The sequence below is a fragment of the Myxocyprinus asiaticus genome, chromosome 47 (assembly GCF_019703515.2).
Source record: "Myxocyprinus asiaticus isolate MX2 ecotype Aquarium Trade chromosome 47, UBuf_Myxa_2, whole genome shotgun sequence".
Classification (NCBI taxonomy): Eukaryota; Metazoa; Chordata; class Actinopteri; order Cypriniformes; family Catostomidae; genus Myxocyprinus; species Myxocyprinus asiaticus.
The window spans coordinates 4287596-4307661 of record NC_059390.1 but is presented as its reverse complement, the minus strand read 5'-3'; the positions used below and the strand labels follow the sequence as shown (position 1 = coordinate 4307661).

Genomic DNA, 20066 nt, shown 5'->3' with positions numbered 1-20066 from the left:
ACAAAACATTTTACTGCCATATATTAAAGGGCTTGTCAATGCTCTTGACAACTAAACATCTCATTATAAAGATGCACGCAGTGATTCATCACTAGTGTAAGTTCATCTCACAGTGTTGCAGTGATTCAATGCGGCGTAGCTCACTCTCCCTCTGACTAACCTGCCCTGGAGTGAGCTGCAGTAATTAGCCGTGGCGCTCGGGGCAAAGTGAGAGCACGCCTGGAATGACAAACTCAAGCACACACGCAGGGAGTTCGAGTGTGGCAGAAAAAGCAGTCCGGGATTCTGTTGACATCCGTCAACATGCTGCGAGACATTCAGGCAGTTCAAAGCTATAATGAGTACATGTGGAGGATGTACGCACAACTTTACGCTACATATACCAGAGTTAGCTTCTGCTAGACACCATGTTCCACTGGGATGAAAAACTGGGGGTATGTTCCTATAGCCCGAATTCGCCCTGCAAAGTGGACTCCACAGGCTAGTCAGCCATTTCAAGTGAGATTTCACATCATGTGAATTGAGTATAATAATTTTTTTTTAATATAATTTATTACTAACAATGTCCAATAGTTTCTGTACATGCATCACAGAAGATTTGTGTCATGATAATTCCCACCATAGAGTTATTTCCAGAACATCTCAAATTCTGTTTTGTGCTTAATAGAATTCTTATTTCATAGCTAACATTTTAAGTATTCTAAATACACACAATTAAATAATATTTTCACACTTTTTGCATAATTTGAAAAATTAAAGCTTGATTGCAGATGACAATAAATATCCAGTAGAAACATTCTGCTCACAAATATTCTGATTACTTGTCTCAAATTTCATCTCAAGTATGCTCTTCACTGACACTGTTGTCTACTTAGATAACAAGTACACTAAATAATGTTTATAAAATAATAATAATCATTATTATAGTGAAAATTGTTTGGTGTGGTGAAACTTTTGGACAGTTGGATTTTTCCCCCACAATAAATATTGAAATGGTTTATATTTATTTCACCCTTTGTTTACATTTCCATAGTTTTTAATATGTAATAATTAGCATTTTCATAGTTTCATATTGAAAGTCTGGGTCTAAGACAAGGCTAAAACAGTAAAAATCAATAAATAATAGACATTTCAAAAGTACTAAAAGTAAATGATGAAGGCCAGGTAAAAATTTCCAATTCAGTTTTAAGGCGACCTTCATATAACAAAAAGAAAGAAGCTGAAATAGGTTTGTTTTAAACAAAATCAGCTCCTGGGACATGAAATTCCCCAAAGTTGAAGGAACAGCCATATTAGAAAGTATGGTAATTAATATTTTTTTACCTGAATATATTAGCATAACTAGAAACCCCTAATTTGCACGACTTTTGTTTGATGAGTTTGTAACACATTCCAAATGTACATTTGATCAAGTGACGTGAACTTCTACATATACCCCTTTTGTGTAGGGAGCAGTGAACACTACATAGGGACCCTGGCACAGTTTGTGTACAGAGGGTGCAAATAGGGATCCAATCGAGTGCTTCCACAAAACGTTCCAGTTGTAAAACTATGTAAACACAGCAACTGTCTGCCAATGTGCTTATTTGGGGTTGCTGAATTTAGTTTTAACAGTCAAACACAGAATAGCTTATTGGTTCATCGGCCGTGAAGAGTTGGCACATGCCAAAAGTTAGGAATACTATGAGGTAAACTTTTAACGACTGCTGCTTGGTGATGAGAAAGAGAGTACAGGAACCTCATGACCTTTAATCTCTCCTTCTCCTCCTGTAATAGCAGGTCGCGACCTCTTGACCCAGAGTGAGAGGCATCAGACCTCATGTGAGACAGAGAAACAGCAGAATGTCTTGAATTCATTTGTTGTGCATGTGTGGGTGAATTGTATGAAAACACAGGTCACATTTTACCCTAAAAACTGAGGGCCTATTTACAGTACACTTGGTCACTTCATGCATTTTTGCCGATCGGATTGCTATCCGATTGAATAAGCTCATTCCATTTACACTAAGCCACATCAATGTGTCTCCGGCAAACGGATATGAATCCGATCTTCAATTCCCATGCTATCTGCAAATAACACGGACTTCACTTCCGTGATTATGCCGGGCAGAAAATTAAAAGATGCGATTTATTATTTGATTCCAACTGACTTTGAACAGTGCATGTGCGTTTCTGTTTGTGTGTGCGCTGTGTATTTCCCCCCCTCTGGGCTTCTCGTAGGTAAGACGCGTCATGCACGTCAGCTGCGCTCATTGCCAGTGTTTAGTTTGTTTCTTCAGCGATCTGCAATAAATAAATGAAGAAACAAAGTCTTGTCTTTCCACCAACGTGCATCCGTGTCTTCATAAGTTGTTATTTACTGCGCGACGTGAGCCCTATGCAAATACTCGGTAGCAGCTGTTATATTTTGCGTTTACCCTATGCTGACACAGCGTTGTTTGGGCGGAGTAAAGTTTACATATGTGTCTTGAACAGCCATATCACCCTGTAGCTCAAGACGGGTTGCCCACTAAAGCTAAGCAGGGTTGAGCCTGGTCAGTACCTGGATGGGAGACCTCCTGGGGAAAACTAAGTTTGCTGCTGGAAATGGTATTAGGGAGGCCAGCAGGAGGTGCTCACCCTGTGGTCTGTGTGGGTCCTAATGCCCCAATATAGTGACAGACACACTATACTGTAAAAAGGCACCATCCTTTGGATGAGATGTTACACCGAGGTCCTGACTCTATGTGGTCATTAAAAATCCCAGGACACTTGAAAAGAGTAGGGGTGTAACCCCGATGTCCTGGCCAAATTCCCCTCATTGGCCCTTCTCAATCATGGCTTCCTAATAATCCCCATCCATTAATCTCCACGGCTCAATAACTCTACTCTCTCCTCTCCACCAATAGCTGGTGTGTGTGTGTTGAGTGTACTGGCGCACTATGGCTGCCGTCGCATCATCCAGGTGGATGCTGCACACTGGTGGTGGTTGAGGAGAGTCCCCTGTTCACTGTGTAAAGTGCTTTGAGTGTAGTGTCAGAAAAGTGCTGTATAAATGTAACATTCATTCATTCAGATGCATTTACACTTGACCGAGTTACAAAGTGGTTTGAGCGATGGTATTGCAATCCATCAGTATGGACCAATGGCAGATAAAGGGTGTTTTCAGAAAGCAGTTTGAAAATGTTTATTTATGAAGTTCCCTTTGACGCTAGTGGCGCAGAAATTTTACACTATTGATATTTTTTGCATCGTGACCCTGGTGCAAATAATGGTAAATGCTACAGTATTTACACCCAGTGCAAATAGTGGCAGATATTATTTGCACCCCAACCCATGCAAATAATGGTAGATACTAACTGCACCTTGGTGCACATAGTGTCAGATACTATTTGCACCCTGGTGCAAATAATGATATATGTTATTTACACCCAGTACAAATAGTGGCAAATATTATTTGCACCCCAACCCTGGTGCAAATGATGGTAGATACTAATTGCACCCTGGTACAAATAGTTTCAGATACTATTTGCACCCATATTTAAATACTAACATACAGTATGGGCATCACTGCAGTGTGTTTATTGTGTTTCTTTAGAGTCCCACAGAAACACTACATTAACCCCTACCCCTAAACCTAACCTTAGAAAAAAAATAACCTTTTTACTACAGTAACCATGGTTTCATGCGTGAATGAGTGCAAACGACAGAACCCGGCTCTGGTTCAAACCCTTCTCTGCACTCCCCGACGTTCACCATGACCAAATCACTGCGATGAAATCAAAATTTTTAATAATTTTATCTACTATTTTAAGTAGTATTAAAGGAAATATTAAGAGTGGAAACAGGAAATCGGATGGAAAAAAGACTGGGACAAAACGTGGATTCGAACTGCGGTCGCTAGGACAACAGTACACATTCACACTCTGTCTTTACACCCCACGCCACGGCAGCAATATCTAATGGTTAGTTTATTGTATATTTCTGTGGTTCTACCAGACTATTGGGGTGCAAACAGCTGCCCTGTGTGGCAGATGCTATTTACATCGGGGTGCAAATAGACACTCCGAAAAAATGTTGGTGTAATTTTTATGTGTGTTTGTGTGTGTGTGTGTGTGTGTCCAAGTTTAACATTTTATTTACTGTACTTATTCTGGCCCTAAGTAGTTTTCTTGAGTTAATGGTTCACATTGAACATTTAAATATACATAAATATGTATGTATAAAGAATGAAGTTATGTTTAAAGTTTAAAAAACATGCGTACATTTAAACCAAAGGAAATATTAATAATAAATGTACATACACATTCACAAGATTAACACGTTTCAATTTCATGACAAATTTCCATTAAACTGAATTGAGTAATCTTTAACAAAATTAAGCAAAAAAAACAAAAAACAAAAAAAAAAAACCAAAAACAGATATTTAAGTTTTACTAATTACATTTTGCTAAAGATCACACAATTTAATTTGAAATTTGTTATGAAAAATGCGTAAATGTAAAAACTAGCAAAAACCGGTTCACTAAAATTAATCAGACTTTCTTATGAAAGCATTTGATTCTCCTCCTTGCATAGTATGCTTAGAAACAAGGGTTCATATGTCTGAACGCGTTGTGCAAATATGCCCATTGTACAAAGGTGCCTTGAATTGTTCCTGTGAGGCTGAGTAGCTGAGGATGGAAAAGTCAAAAACCGGACGATCCTGAAAAATCCTGGATGGGTGGCAACCCTACATTTATTACTTTTTTGCAATATATTATCATGCAGTAACACACTGATATTGTGATTGATGTATATCATCATTTCATTAGAGACACTCCCCTCAAAATCCGAACACAAGTGGAGAGGAATTTAGGCGACCACAGGTAAAGGGTGATGTGTCTCGCTTGACCACACGTGATTGGATCACCCTAGACCAGGTGTAAATGGGATCTTAGTGTGCTTGTTCAGTTACATTTATGAAGTAACTTATTTTATACAATTCAAAGTTGCTGATAAATTTGAGTATTCACTAGCCACCATGGCTTGGAGGCAAAAAAAAGTTCATTTCCCACCCTGGACGGAAACCAAAGAGCCCTGCCTTAAAACAACACATTATCCTCCTCTTCAGCGCACCCTTTATGACATCCTGTGATAGCGAAATTCACCCATTACCTGACTGAAATGGACTCTGTCCATGGCTAATGTCCTTGAATTAGTGTCATTGTGTCTGTCTGTGTGTGCATTGGGGGTGTATGCGTGTATGTGTGTGTGTATATTGGCTTTAGGTGATATCAACAACATATCTAGGGAACAAAACGGAGGTTGCTGGTGGAAACAGTATTGATCTGTCCGGGCTGATCAGGGCTGCTGCGAACAACAGTTCACACATACAGGAAAAGCCGGCTAATAGCAGCTCATTGATTGTAGCGAACTAGTGCTTATACGCTAGACAAGAACACTAGCACAGATAGTGCTGAGTCATGATATCTATGTGCGTATGCATTCAAAACACAGCGCCCGATGGGATGTGAATGTGCTTTAGCATAAAAGAGAGCGAGAGCTTTGATTCAGGATCCACAGCTTTCATTTTAGCTGAAACGCTGCGCTGGCACGTGTTTCAGCACTCTGCTCAGTTCCTCAGAGGAACACGCATACAAGACCACATCATGCAGAACCAGAGGGCCGCTGCGCAGATGGTACACTTCATCCACGGGCATAACAGGTGCAACGAGGTGAGAGAGAGGAAGAACCCTGTACGTCGCACCAGCTGAGATGTTTCCCTTACTCTTCACTGACTTACACGCCACACCACGGCTGTCCCATCCGAATACTGACCCCACAGTACAAATGGAGCACTTTCTGTTGGTGACTTACTCAAATGCTCAAATCTGTTCACCTGAAACAGAAACTGGCCAGTGTAGCTCAAAATACTTTGAGTTCAACAATTCATGCCAAAGTTTTATCAAAGAAAGAGTTGTATTAGTATTTTTCTAAAATCATCATTATTGATGCAGTTAATTAATGGTAAATTAAACACATTTTATTTATACTAAACATATGCATTAAAATGTCAACACATTGAAATCAGAGCAAAATTCCAATACTAGCATTTTTAAGTAACTTAATTTAAATACCTAAATGCTCATTTAAATAACAGACAAAGGTGTGTTTTTTCCATATAGACCATCATTAACGTATGAAATGAATGGTAAATTAATAAATTAAAATGATACTAAACAAATGTATCCAATACTTGTATTTTTTAAAGGAATATTTCAGGTTCAATTCAAGCTAACCTCAATCGACAGCATTCGTGACATAACATTGATAACCACAGAAAATATTTTCAACACTTTTGGTATTTTTGTTTTTAAACTCGCGGTTACAGTGAGGCATTTACAATGGAAGTAAATAGGGTCAATCCATAAACATTAAAATTCTCAGTGTTTAAAAAGTATAGCCACAAGACATAAACAATATATGTTAATAGGATTTTAGTGTGATATAATTGCTTGTTGGGTTTACCAGCGTAACATCGTCATGGTAACAAAGTTGTAATATTGATATAACCAGACACTATTTAGCAGAGACGGGCCACTTTTGGTAAAATGAATGGGAGAAATTGGAACACCCAACCAAGAAGCTCTGGTGCTCAATGGTCATCAGATGTAGAAGGGAAGTCCCACTTTACAGGTAAAAGAGCCAATCATCTTTTAGATACAGACATTGCCTGTCAATCAACTTGAGAACGTGCAAAGCGCAATAGCTATAAAAGCCAGGAAAATTGAATTTTTTAGCATAATATGAAGTAAAGAAGTACAATTTATAATTCCAATATTGTCAGATTTTATTGCTGATTTGAAATGTTCTTTGATTGTAATCTTGACTAACCATTTTTGAGATTTCGCTCTTTCCCCATTCAAGTAGATAGGAGCTGCACTTGCATGGCTGGAAATAGTCTCCCGAGAGCATTCCAAAGATGGCCGACAGAGAACTGACTTGCTAGAAAGATTTTATCATACTAAAATCATGCTAACGTGTATAATTTTTACATCTTGTGGCTATACTTTTAAAACAGTAAGTATTTTAATGTTTATGGATTGGCCCCATTCACATCCATTGTAAGTGCTTCACTGTAACTGCAATTATTTTTAAATAAACAAGGGACAAGTCCAAAATAAATCTGTGGCAATCGCCATTATGGCATAAATGCTGTCATTTGAGTTTTACTTCTGCTATTGAACCCAGAATATTCTGTTGTATTAATAAAATCTTTATTATTAATGCAATTCATTAATGGTAAATAAAATTAATTTTATTCATACTAAACAAATGCATTATTATTTTGGTGCACTAAAAATTGACAAAGAGTGAAATTCCAATAAATGTTTTTTTTTATTTTTTTTAAGTACTTTAATTTAAATATTGAAGAAATTTAAATATAGGAGAAATGTGTTTTTTCCATATGCATTATCATTGTTAACGTAAAAAATGTTAAATGAATAAATTAAAATCATACTAAACAAATACTTTAAAATACACCAGAGTGAAAATGTATGAAGAGGGAAATTCCAAAACTCGCATTTCTTAAGTATTTAAATTTAAATAATAGTAAAAAAAAAAAAAAAAAAAATGTCAATGTCAAACATCTATGACAATTCCTGAAAACTGACACCCCTAAAAGTGACTTATTACAACAGTCCTACTTGGAAAACCAAAGGTTAAGTAATGATAGTTCATGGATAAACCCTTGTAAGGTTTGAACCCACAACCTTTCAGTTACCAGCCCAGATATTTAACCACTTTAACCAACCCTTGACACCACTACCAATGCAGTCCTTGCCAACAACACACTTTGTGATTGAAACAAGCCCTAACTTGTATGTTGCAAGGAATACGTTTTTTAACACAAGAGCCAACTCCAAACAAGCATGAAAAACTGATGATGCACTTCAGCACTCCACTGATTCTGTATTGCATTGGCTGTGTGCGCTCTGGTGGCAGTTTTAACAGCCAATGTGTCACAATGGCATGATAAACATTAAAGCATGACTATAGAGTGTGAATGAACTGAGCTGCCAGAGGTCTTTAAAACACAAGAATGATAATGGCTGTTTGTTGAAAGCTCTCAGAAGCCGTGCCTCTTTACTTCCTCCACAATACTGAAGTGTACGCAAAAAGTCAGTAAATACTTCATGCCACATATTGCTCTGACACACTGACCCATGCTAAAAAACTCAAAAAATTGAAAACTGGCTTCAAAGTTGCTTGGTTTTACTGCAATTTTTTGACACTCCATTTTCTCTGAATCTGAGCATGGTTAAGTCAAACCCATCTGTCACAGATCATGGTCCAAGAGACCCGTTTCTTTCTTAACTATAAAATCCAAGTGTTTTTACACTTCTAGAGCCTCTGCGTAGTGTAGCCTTCCCTAAATGGACTAACAGCCTCACTCAATATTGTGTGCTGTTCAAAAACAAGGTGGTTTTTATGAGGGTTATTTGAGGTTCTCAGTGTGGTATTCCACAAATTCCAAGAACTCAACCTTGTTCTCTCACGTTTGGTTGTGGTGATGTTGGAGATGTCTTTATTCCTGACCCAAACTGAAGGTAATGATCTGAATCCAATGAGTTTCCAGGGTTGAATGAAAATATTATGGTTGATTTTGTACTACTTTTTACTGTTCTCTATTCAAAACTCGAAAAGGTCCCTTCACTGCAAAAATCATTTTCTTATGGAGCATTTTTTTGTCTTATTTTCCAGTGAAAATATTTTAACATGCTTGACATAACTTGAGAAGCAAAATGACATAAGATATTAAGTCTTGTTTTCAGAGAAATCTAACAAAATTAAGTGGAGTTTATGCTTTTCCTTACCCCATTGGCAAATAGTTCTTCTTGTTATCCAAGACAAAATATCTTAGTAAATAGTAAATTCATCTTTTTTTTTTTTTTTTTTTTTTTTTTTTTTTAATGTTTAGATATTTTTACTGGAAAACAAGTCAAAAATACTCAGTAAGAAAGTGCAGTGTATGAAATCAGAATTGGACTTTTGTGGCTTTTAGTCCATGTCTGTTAGTTTTGAGGCCATCTAATGCTAGTTTACTCCTAAAAATGGACAAAAAACAGCACAACACAGATTTCTGTCCTATCAAATATGCTCTAGAATAAGAATGCCCCTTCCCCCAATAGCACCTGAGACTGACTAGTAAATAGCAAATAATGGGCTGCCATATCAATATGGAAGAAATAGTAAGAGTACTGTAGTATGGCAGTATGCTGTAGCATATTCTGAACATACTGTAGTAATGGTTCATGGCTGTGATATAATAAAAGGCTATTGGTTCCTTAAAAATAGGGATGAGCTCTTTAATGTGCCCACTCCCAACTTCCGATTTCAATTGGAAATATGGCTATGTTCAGAATAGCTTACTACGATACTACTCATACTATTTCTGAAGCATATAGATACTATAGCGAACATTATAGAAACTATGGAGTCTTTAGAAATATTGATTTCTTTCATGAAACATTGTGCGGGGTGAGTTGGCTAGCAAAGTAATTGAGACACAAATAAACCCCTAAGTGGACTAGAGATTTACACAATCCCCGAGCTTCCCTGAAAAACCTAAAATATTGTATAATACTTAAATATTGTATGACTGAAAAACATCCACATGATGACTTTACGATCCAAAAGCCAAAGTTTAGCTAAATGCACAACGTACAATCTAAGATTATGAAGTATTGGAGCAAATTTGGATTGCGAATCCCTGGGTTTTAAGTGTGAAATTCTTTCAAATAAATTCTGACAAATGCACACACAGGCAAGAGTTTTCAACAAGCATCCAACTACACACCAAAGAAAGGAACGTTCACTACACAACCAAAGTTTGGCACACCTACTTCATTACTATTTTCCACATTTTAGAATAATAGTTTATTAAAAGTCCTTAAACTATTCAATAAGACAAACAGAAGTATAGGAATTATGCAGTGACCAAAAACGTTAAATAAAAACTTATTTTTGAACTTGTTCAAAGTCACCACCCTTTGCTTAGATTCCAGCTCTACATACAATGTTCATTCGCTCAACCATCTTCATGATGTTCATACAGAGATGATTTTTAAACAATATTGAAGGAGTTCCAATTATGCTAGACAATTGGTGGCTGCTTTTCCTTCACTAAACATGACAACTAATCCATGTTAAAAAGTAAAGAAAATCATATGCAGGCACAATTAAGATTAGTATACAAAACACCTTTCAAGCATTTAGGAACAGTTCTTTAGATCAGATTTTTTTTTTCAACATTTGAAACATAAATTTGGTCAAGTGTGTCCAAATTTTGACTGATATTGTATAGATAAATATTCAAGGAACAATTAAAAAAATATACAGTATCTCCCACCTGGTGCCCAGGACAAGGGCAAACCAGACAGTGCCCATTGGTACCACGCCTGTTCCTCATCATGCAGAATTGGGCAAAATCCGAGAACAGCCCTTTGGGTCCTTTCTAGTTTCTTTACTGGAGAATCTAGGTGCAAAGACTGCACCTCATGCAAAACCACCATCAGCTGATCCACTGCACCCCTCCGGGCCGGTTAGCGTGAGGCACATAGGTGCACAGCACAGGAAGCATTTATATTGAAAATAGCCTGTTGCTAAGTGACAATGGTGCAAAGAGTGTTACCTATGATGCAATCATCTGATTTGAAATTACTGTACATTAAAGAAAAAACAATGAAATTCACAAGGTAAAACATCTTATAACGTATAATTGTAGTGCTTTCAATATAGCAAAGGGTGAATATAATTTACAAATTACTCATTTTTGTTTTTATTAGCATTTTTCATACTGTCCCAACTCGGAATTGGGATTGTAGTATGAATACATTGCTGGGCATACTGAAAATGACCTGAATATATGACGTAATAAAAAAAATTAAAAAAATAATGTACCCAGTTTTTTTGTTGTGGTTGTTAAACAAGTACAATTTCATCACAAAGAACAACTTTCTTGGTATATATACTGTAGCTCTTACAGTAAAAACGAGCCACTCAACTCGTATGTTTTTTTAAATCAGCATTTGGAATATAAAATCTCTTCAGCTCCTAAGGGATTGTGAGAAAGTAAATTGTCCAGCGGATGTGCACTTCAGAATCTCACCAAATGTAGTAGATCAGGGGTTTTTGAAGTCAAAGACAGTGGGCCTCCCTTGTGATACAATGTACACAACTGACCCCTGAAACTGAAGGATTCCAATTTGGTGGTCTCAGAAACCGCTCCACTGTAATTATAGACTAATATGTCACATCTGCTTTATTGGCGGGCTTGACAAGTATCAGAGAATCTTCACAAAGATTCTTGATAAATATATATATTTTTTTGCCTATTATTTTTAGAACTGTTTAAATAATGTTTTAAATATAATATAATAAACTCAATACATATAAATATACATATTAATTATTTAATAAACATTTTTACCACTCTGACATGCTCTAGCGCCCCCCTGGGGAGGCACGCCCCACACTTTGAAAACCACTGTAGTAGATCATTCAGGTATTTCTCAGCTACTGCTTTATGAATACTAAGGATTCAGACACCCTACTCCATTGGCATATTGGCATACAATCTACAGTAGTGGGGAAGTATGCATATTCGGACGCAGCCAATGTCCTACCCCAGTCGTATCTGGTTTGGACAAAAAGTCAGATTAACATGAAAGAGACAGCTTGTTGCTTTTTCACATCGTGCCTTATTCTGATAGTCCCAGTGCACCCTAGAAAGGGTACGAGGAAGGGGAGGTCTCCTGAGGCCTCACAGTCCACACAAACACTGGCCCTTATTTTCTCTCCTCTCTATGAAAGTCACAGGTTCAAATATCAGCCATGTTTGTACTACTCCACACCTTTATCAGGTATTGGAGATGGCTGTTTTCCACCAATCAATAAGAGGAAAACAGACAGAAATCATGCTCGGTTCAGCTTAATGGCCGTCGTTTGAAAGCTTGTGGATGAAGAGGGACTTTGAAGTATAAATCAGCGTTTCATGCAACAGATACGACACAGAGACGAGAGAAAACCACATGCCGTAATCGACAAATGATAAAACAACTCAGTAATTAGAAAAGAGTTTGCTCCGTTAACTGTGGCATAGCTAGCGTGCATGCACACACACACACACACACACACAAACGTGACTGAGCTTGTTGTGTGTCTCAATATGACTCTGAACCAGAAAGAACTACATCGATCCTCAGGGAGGATTTCCTTCTGATAAGAGGGCTTAGACACACACACATACACACACACACACACACACACACACACACAAACACACACACCCACAAGCACAAACTACATCTCTCCAAAATGTCTCCCTCTGTTCATTTTGCACTGAGGCCCAAAACATGCAACACTATTCAAGCTTGATTTTATGTGGTGTTGCGGTCAAAGTGCAATTCATAATGCAAGTATGCATTGCATTCTCAGCATTGCCACAGAGGGTGCTATAATGCATATACACTGATGAGCCAAAACATCATGACCACCTGCCTAGTATGCTGTTGGTCCTCCATGTGCTACCAAAACAGCACCGACCCGCAGATGCACGGACTATACAAGTTCCCTGAAGGTGTCCTGTGGTATCTGGCACCAAGACATTAGCAGCAGACAATTCAAGTCCTGTAAGTTGCAAGGTGGAGGTGCCGTGGATCGGACTTGTTGGTCCAGCACATCCCACAGACGCTCAATCGGATTGAGATCTGGGGAATTTGGAGGCCAGGGCAACCCCTTGAACTCTTCATCCCGAACAATCTGTGCAGTGTGGCAGGACGCATTATCCTGTGGAAAGAGGCCACTGCCATCAGAGAATACCATTGCCATGAAGGGGTGTACCTGGTCTGCAACAATGTTTAGGTAGATGGCACGTGTCAAATTGACGTCCACATGAATGGCCAGACCCAGGGTTTCCCAGCAGAACATTTCCCAGAGCATCACACTCCGTCCACTGGCTTCTCGTCTTCCCACAGTGCATCCTGGTGCCATCACTTCCCCAGGTAAACGGTGCACACGTACACACCCGTCTACGTGATATAAAAGAAAACGGGACTCATCGGACCAGGCGACCTACTTCCACTGTTCCAAGGTCCAGTTCCGACACTCGCGTGCCCATTGTAGGCGCTTCTGACAGTGGACAGGGGTTATCATGGGCACTCTGACCAGACTGCGGCTACGGAGCCCCATATGCAGCAGGGTGCGAAGCGCGGTGTGTTGTGACACATTCCTCCCATAACCATTAAATTTTTATTAAAATAATCATTAAAATTTTCTGTGACTTGTGCCACAGTAGACCCTCAGTCGTTTTGGACCAGATGGGATAGACTTGCCGTTTCAGAGATGCTCTGACCCAGTTGTCTAGCCATAACAATTTGACCCTTGATCAGGTCTTTACTCCTACCCATTTCACCTGCATTCAACATGTTCCCTACGAGAACTGATTGTTTGTTTACAATCTAATCTACCCAGACCTTGACATGCGCCCTTGTTAGGAGATGATCAACATTATTCACTTCACCTGTGAGTGGTCATAATGTTTTGGCTCATCAGTACTCTTCTGTGGACAGTTTTCTATTCAGGTCGACTACTGTCATGGCGGAGCAACGTTTTGAAAATTTGTTGAGCAAGTCTGTTAAAACCATTGACATCTTTATAACTTGCCACCTGAATAAAGTGGTTTGATGGCACAAACAATTACAGGTAACTCTAAGATTCTCTCTTGTGTTAAATATAGCAAGCACAACAGTAATGTATAGAAGTCACATTTATATAATGTCCTCTACAGAGCTCTACAGTTTGGTCCTGTTAGTAAAAATCCCATTCATTTTCTCCACGGTCAAACTGATTTCCAGCGATATCTTTTAAACCTTTAAAGATAGACCTGCCATAAGCTACGAGTTTGTTAATAGCTGGTATATGCTTCTGTTGAAGCCATCAGACCAGTGTTTAATACCGCAATTTCTGGTAAAGAACTACACCACCCACGATCCAGCAGAGAAAGATCCACCTATCAGAAAATCTCGGCACAACAAAGCATGCCAAAAGAGTTCTGCAGCAACCGCCCACTCCCATGATGCACTGTCAATGACATATTCGAGTTGCTCTCCCTACACTCTCAAACTACTTATATACAGTATTTGTATATATCTGAATATTTTGCAATACAATTAAAATATACTGTGCCCATACTTATAATCAACAACTTTAAACTTTACTTTTTCATATTTTTCCATCACTTTTTAATCAATTACATCATGTGCAATGCTTCATGGGATTGTAGTTCATTCCTTCAATAAAGACGATTCATTCACAGTCTTTTACCTTTATCTTTTTGTCCAATTTTCAAATACTTTTTTGCTTCAAATCAAAATTTGTAATGTTGTGATTCACCTTGGTTTGGTTCATGGTTAAGAATGCTTTTATGAAGTACTTTATGAAACCCCTTATGAAAAAAAAAAATGAATGGGAAAAGTACTTCCGGAACCAAGAAGACTGAAAAAGTGGGAGGCCACTGTTGCACTCACATTTTACACATTTTATAATGCAACGATTTATGAAATCAAGCTTGCGCAGCTAGAAGCATTTGCATTCACATACAGTACATGCTTAGCCTTCCTCACAGATACACACACACACACACACACACACACACACACACACACACACACACACTTGGTTTCCTCGTGTGCATTGTTCCTGTTATCAGTTAATGGCCTCCTGGTTCTCCCAAGGCACGGTGCATTATGGGACATGGCCTCGTTGGCCTGGCACGCTCTCACAGCTCTATTGTAGTGACTGACAGCTGTTTTCTAAGGTCATGTTGACCCATGTGGCGTTCGCTCGTGACGTTTTCCGCTTTAACTTATGTCTCTGTCAGCGCTGTTTGCCTTGGTGGCTTTTGATACAAATCCCCTGCGGCTGTGGTCAGCCGTTAACACGCTACCCTTCCGCTATGGATGAAATCACCATCCTTCATGGCCAATTGATGGGCTTCACAACAGGGCCATAATGTCAAAGTCTTTGGTGCAATAAACAGGGCAACATAGAAGGACTCAAGAATTTCCTTTCTATTGGAGGAAAAGCAACCACCAAGGAACCACAATACGGTTTATCCAGGCAGTTTAACTTCGAACCGATCTGCAAGATCAGGAATTGTGCCATGCAAATTGCATAATTATCATTATTTTAATTCCTTTGCAAATTTGCACCACTGTTACCTGAACAACATAATTCCTTTCGTGAATCAGGTGCTAAAACAACACAGACATTGCGTGTGTCAATCATGCTTTCAGCGGGCACAGTTCATTCTTAGTGTATTCTCAAAGTGTTTACAACATAAATAGGTGTGGGAATGAATGAAACAGCGAGGGACAAATGCAGAGCAGAGAAACACGTCAGTAAAGACGTCACAGCTACTCCCCGCTCTCACCCTGCCATGGAGAGAGAACTAGATAAAATGTGCGAACACATTAGCATATGTGCACAAACACACATACACACTCGCTGGGGAGATCCAGAATAAAAAGTGAGGGCACACACATTTACAGTCCATCTAACCTCAATTCAGTCCTCATTTAGTGAATTTTCATGCACACTAAAATTTTAAATATCAAAGTCACACTTTTAATGATGGAAACCGTACTAGTTAGCTTTCTTGAGAATATTGTATTATATGGTAGTCAACTTATAGATTTTTCCTTAATGTCACTTTCCATCCTGTTAGTCTTTATCCTGTAGACCAGGGAATATTTCTAAAAGTCAACTATAATTTTTTTATAGAAATACTTCCTTAGACGACAACATAACCATATTCATTTTTTAAAAGGTTCAGCATAACAGGAATGACCCTCCTCATGCCAAGTGTGATGTCACTCGGATGTTTAAAAGATGATCAGACAAGATGAAATCCCAGTTACAACAACAGCGTCTGATATGGGACATTAACTCACATACACATTTAAACTGTTGTTGTATTGATTAATTATATGACCTACTACCAGCAAAACAAACAATGCAGGGTTGAATCTCACAAAAAAATATGGTTGTCAACTCTACCATATTAGCAGGGATGTCCTGTATTTTGGCCGAAATTAAGACATCCCATATGGCAGGGGTTTTCAAACTGGGGTCCCAGGGGGGGCGCCAAGGGGAGCTAGGGGGCCATGGAAAATTTTAGAGAACAAAAATTTGTTACAAAATTATAATAATAATTATTATTATTTTCATAATATCTTTACATATCTTTATATCTTTTGTCTTTAGTAAAATGGCAATATTTTGTTTAATTTTGTCTTTATAATATCATGTTTACCATTTTTTTTCTCGTATAGGACAGGGCTGTAACCGCAATGTACACTGAGAGGGACAAGTCCCCTCCAATCATCAGATATGGCCAGACTGTCCCCCCAGTAATTTATTTCCTTGTTGCTGTTCTGCTGCAGTCCATTATGTTATTAAGTTGTTGCAGGAATGACATAAAGGTTTAAAAAAGTTTAATTTTTAGCATGCTCTGTAGTCTAACACCGCTCTTTAATGTCATTTAAGACAGCCAATCAAACCGATGAAGGCGGGACTCAAGTTTCAGAAGATAAGTGGGAACCTCATGGATTATTCCAGTGCCACACATCAGCCAGCAGTTCAGGTTAAGAGTGTTAGTGTCATGTGAGATGTAAGTATCTAACTAAACATGCAATATTTGACCACTGTTTTATGGTTGAAATGTTGTGCCAACCGACATTAATTTCCAAGGGTGCAGACTACTCTTGCGAAAAATGCAAAATTCGCCGTTTTGAATTGAAAATATGTCAAGTACAGTACGTGATTCAGATGTCATTCATAATTGTGAATGTGAAAACATTAACGGCGCATTTTCAGCATATCAGGCTTAAGATAAAGAGCGAATGTGTGTATACTGTAAAGGAATTGAATGAATGTGGTTATCTGGCAAGCTTTTGATGCTGAAAATTCACATTGTCAAAGAAAATGATTGGTAAAACACAAATTAGAGCATTATCACCATCAGATAAGAAATAGAACATGGTAAGACCTGTGATTTGAGACTTCCATTGAGTTTATAGGTTGTGACAAGACAGTGTCATATATTTTTAGTGCAAATAGAATTAGGTAATAATTAACAATCAATTTAAGATTTTCTAAATGATTTCTTTATGTCTTTAATTAATTCGGAATTTTGTACAGCATCTCTTAAGAGTCTTCTTTATTTTGAGTATGTCCTTTTCAGGTCTTTGCTAAAATGAGCCACCATTTAAAGGAGTGGTTCACTTAAAAATGGAAAATGTACTTTTACTCACTCATTTACTCGCCCTTATGTTGTTCAAAACCCATGTGCTGTTACTTTTTTATTTTAAGCAGCTCTATTCAAATAACAGTTTATAGTGAGCAGGAGCGGTCAAGCTTCAAAAAGGACAAATACTATAAAGCGTTATTAAAGGTTCAGTATAAAGACATCATAACAGTAGTCCATATGACTTGTGCACTTTATTCCAAGCATTTGTAAATTACACTTCTGCTGTTGTTAATGCATTTACACATTTTTTTATTTTCACTTGAGCCTTCATGTAATGTCAATAATTTTGCTCTTTTTCCCCTATAAAGCAGGGTTTCGGCAGGTTTTTTTTTTTTTTTTCATTTGATTTTGGGTTGGAATGTGGCATGGCTTTTGTTTTTATTAATTAATACTTATATTTTGCATAAAAAACCAAAGCATATTTTAGGACCACCGTTGTTTTATTTGAATTTTTAATTTAAATTTTTTGCATTGTGACATTATTTTAATGACAATTAAAAAAAATTCCCCAAATTCTCTTTACCGTAAAGCGTCAGTACATTTTACTTTTGAATGTTTTCTGTAATTCTCATTATTCTAAATGGTGATTCTGATAGATTCTCGTTACTATAATGCAGTATTTATGTATAACAGTAAAAAAAATATATGCTGTAATACAATGTTATTTTTTTGTGTTTCAATCAGCATAAATTAAAGAAAGTATTATATGTACACGTGACGCTCCTGTACTACCCGCTCCATACGTGACTTGAACCGGCATCTCCTGCATGGGAGGCGGGTGTGCTAACAAGTGTCTGTCACTAGTGCACCTCTTGAGGTCAGGAGAGTGAGGTTTATACACATTGCACAGCTATCTATCAGCTGGCTCCCATTACACTCACCCCCCTAAACCTCACTCCCATCCAGGTCACCATTGTGACACTCCTGTTCTACCCGCTCTGTACGAGACTCGAACCGATGTCTCTGGCATGGGAGGCGGGTGCGCTAACAAGGAGGCTAAAGGCTACAGCCTCTAGTGTCAGTCGCTAGTGCACCTCTTGAGGTCAGGAGAGTGAGGTTTATACACATTGCACAGCTATCTATCAGCTGGCTCCCGTTACACACATTTATATTATGTATTATATATTATATATATATATATATATATATATATATATATATATATATATATTATATTATGTACATTTATGCCTTTTGTGCATTACAGTTATGTGAATTGGGAGGATATGTGCTTCAAGGTGCTTTAAGTATGCAATTTCAGCACACAAACACTCACACACAGACACTCTTAAACTCACCTGAGATCCCCGGGCGCATCTCTTGTGGTCCCATTCTTGTTGTGGGAGCATCTGTAGATAGAGACATACAGGATGGTGTTACACAAACAGAACAATGCAAAACATTCTCGATTCACTGTTTAGCATCTAATGCGCCTACACGCTCAACCTCACTCACTAAAAACATAGCACAGAGAGAGAGAGAGAGAGATAGAGAGAGAGAGAGAGAGAGAGAGAGAGAACTCCGGGGATGCCTGTTTTCATCCTCCCTCTAAAATACTTCCCATTTTGTTCAATGACACTTGCTTATAATTCAATTTCACAGTCAGGCGGCCTTTACAGAACGCTACTTCCCGCTTAACAGCTTTGCAAAGACTATAAACTTTACGCACTCTAATTAACAGACAGTAGGAGGTGCCTGCAGGCAGCAAAATACAGGCCTCGTTTGCTCAAGAGTAGTGTCACAACTGCACTTTTTTAATTACATTTTTGCTTGGTAGAATTGATTTTCAGGGGCGTATTGTCTGTTTATGTCAAATACTTCAACTGAACTACATAACTGAAAAAATCTTAATGTAAACAATCATGGCTGTTATTCCTGAGTTTAGATCAAACCAAAAATACGTGGATACATATGTCGTTTGTTGTATTGACAAGTGTTGAGTTGGTGATCAGAAAGATTATAACACCACAGTTGTTATCAAGACTATTTTAAGATATCAGGGAAAGGAGATCAGCTGTGCATGGGTGCTTAATTACCAGCAGAAAACATATAATAAAACATGATATTTAGACCCACTGCAATCTTTTATTGGTTTCATCTTTCAATACTGATTTGCCTCTCCGGAAAATTCTGCCAGACCGCCACTGCATATTAGCTACACATTCAACAACATTCTCCTTTAAGACTGGTCACTAAAGTACAGTATCTGCAGAAACAATGAACTAGACACTAGATAGAAATGGAATATTACAAAATACACCAAAAATACAGAGATAAAAACGTGTCGCCTGTAATTGAATGGTGCCTTGTCCGAGAAACACCAGAGGACGAAAGACGGTTTCCTCTCGCAATGACCGCAGGACGCCCTTTCAACCCTGCTGAAAAAGCCTCAAGACTCAGGCCTGGGAAACTGGACATTTATAAATAAAATGCAGCAACTCAGATGACTATTTTCCTTTGGTTTGAAGGGAGAGGAAGGCAAACAAATGGCATTCTGGTTTATTTTAGTTTATTTTATACAGCGGGACAGGCAGTAAAACAGGGTACTTGCTTCCACATCGGCCACCCTCTTGTCAGCTCGCTGGTACACTATGTGAACTGGCACTGCATGTAAACATAGTGTCCAAACACCACTGTAAGACCGCAGTGCCCACGGGACACTTCACAACCAACAGATTATTCACAGGTGCAGCTCGCCACCCACTAGAACCACTCCTGCTTGTATTGAACC

General features: G+C 38.3%; 1 protein-coding gene across 5 annotated transcripts in view; it reads right to left on the bottom strand.

Annotated features, from left to right (window-relative positions):
- The window catches only part of LOC127436506 (cGMP-inhibited 3',5'-cyclic phosphodiesterase 3A-like), a 127071-nt gene that overhangs the window by 45315 nt on the left and 61690 nt on the right, over nt 1-20066 (bottom strand). For all 5 annotated transcript variants that reach the window (XM_051690733.1, XM_051690730.1, XM_051690732.1 and 2 more), the window contains exon 2: nt 18634-18684. In XM_051690733.1, the coding sequence (XP_051546693.1) occupies nt 18634-18684 (51 nt within the window). The remainder of the gene's footprint in view (nt 1-18633; nt 18685-20066) is intronic.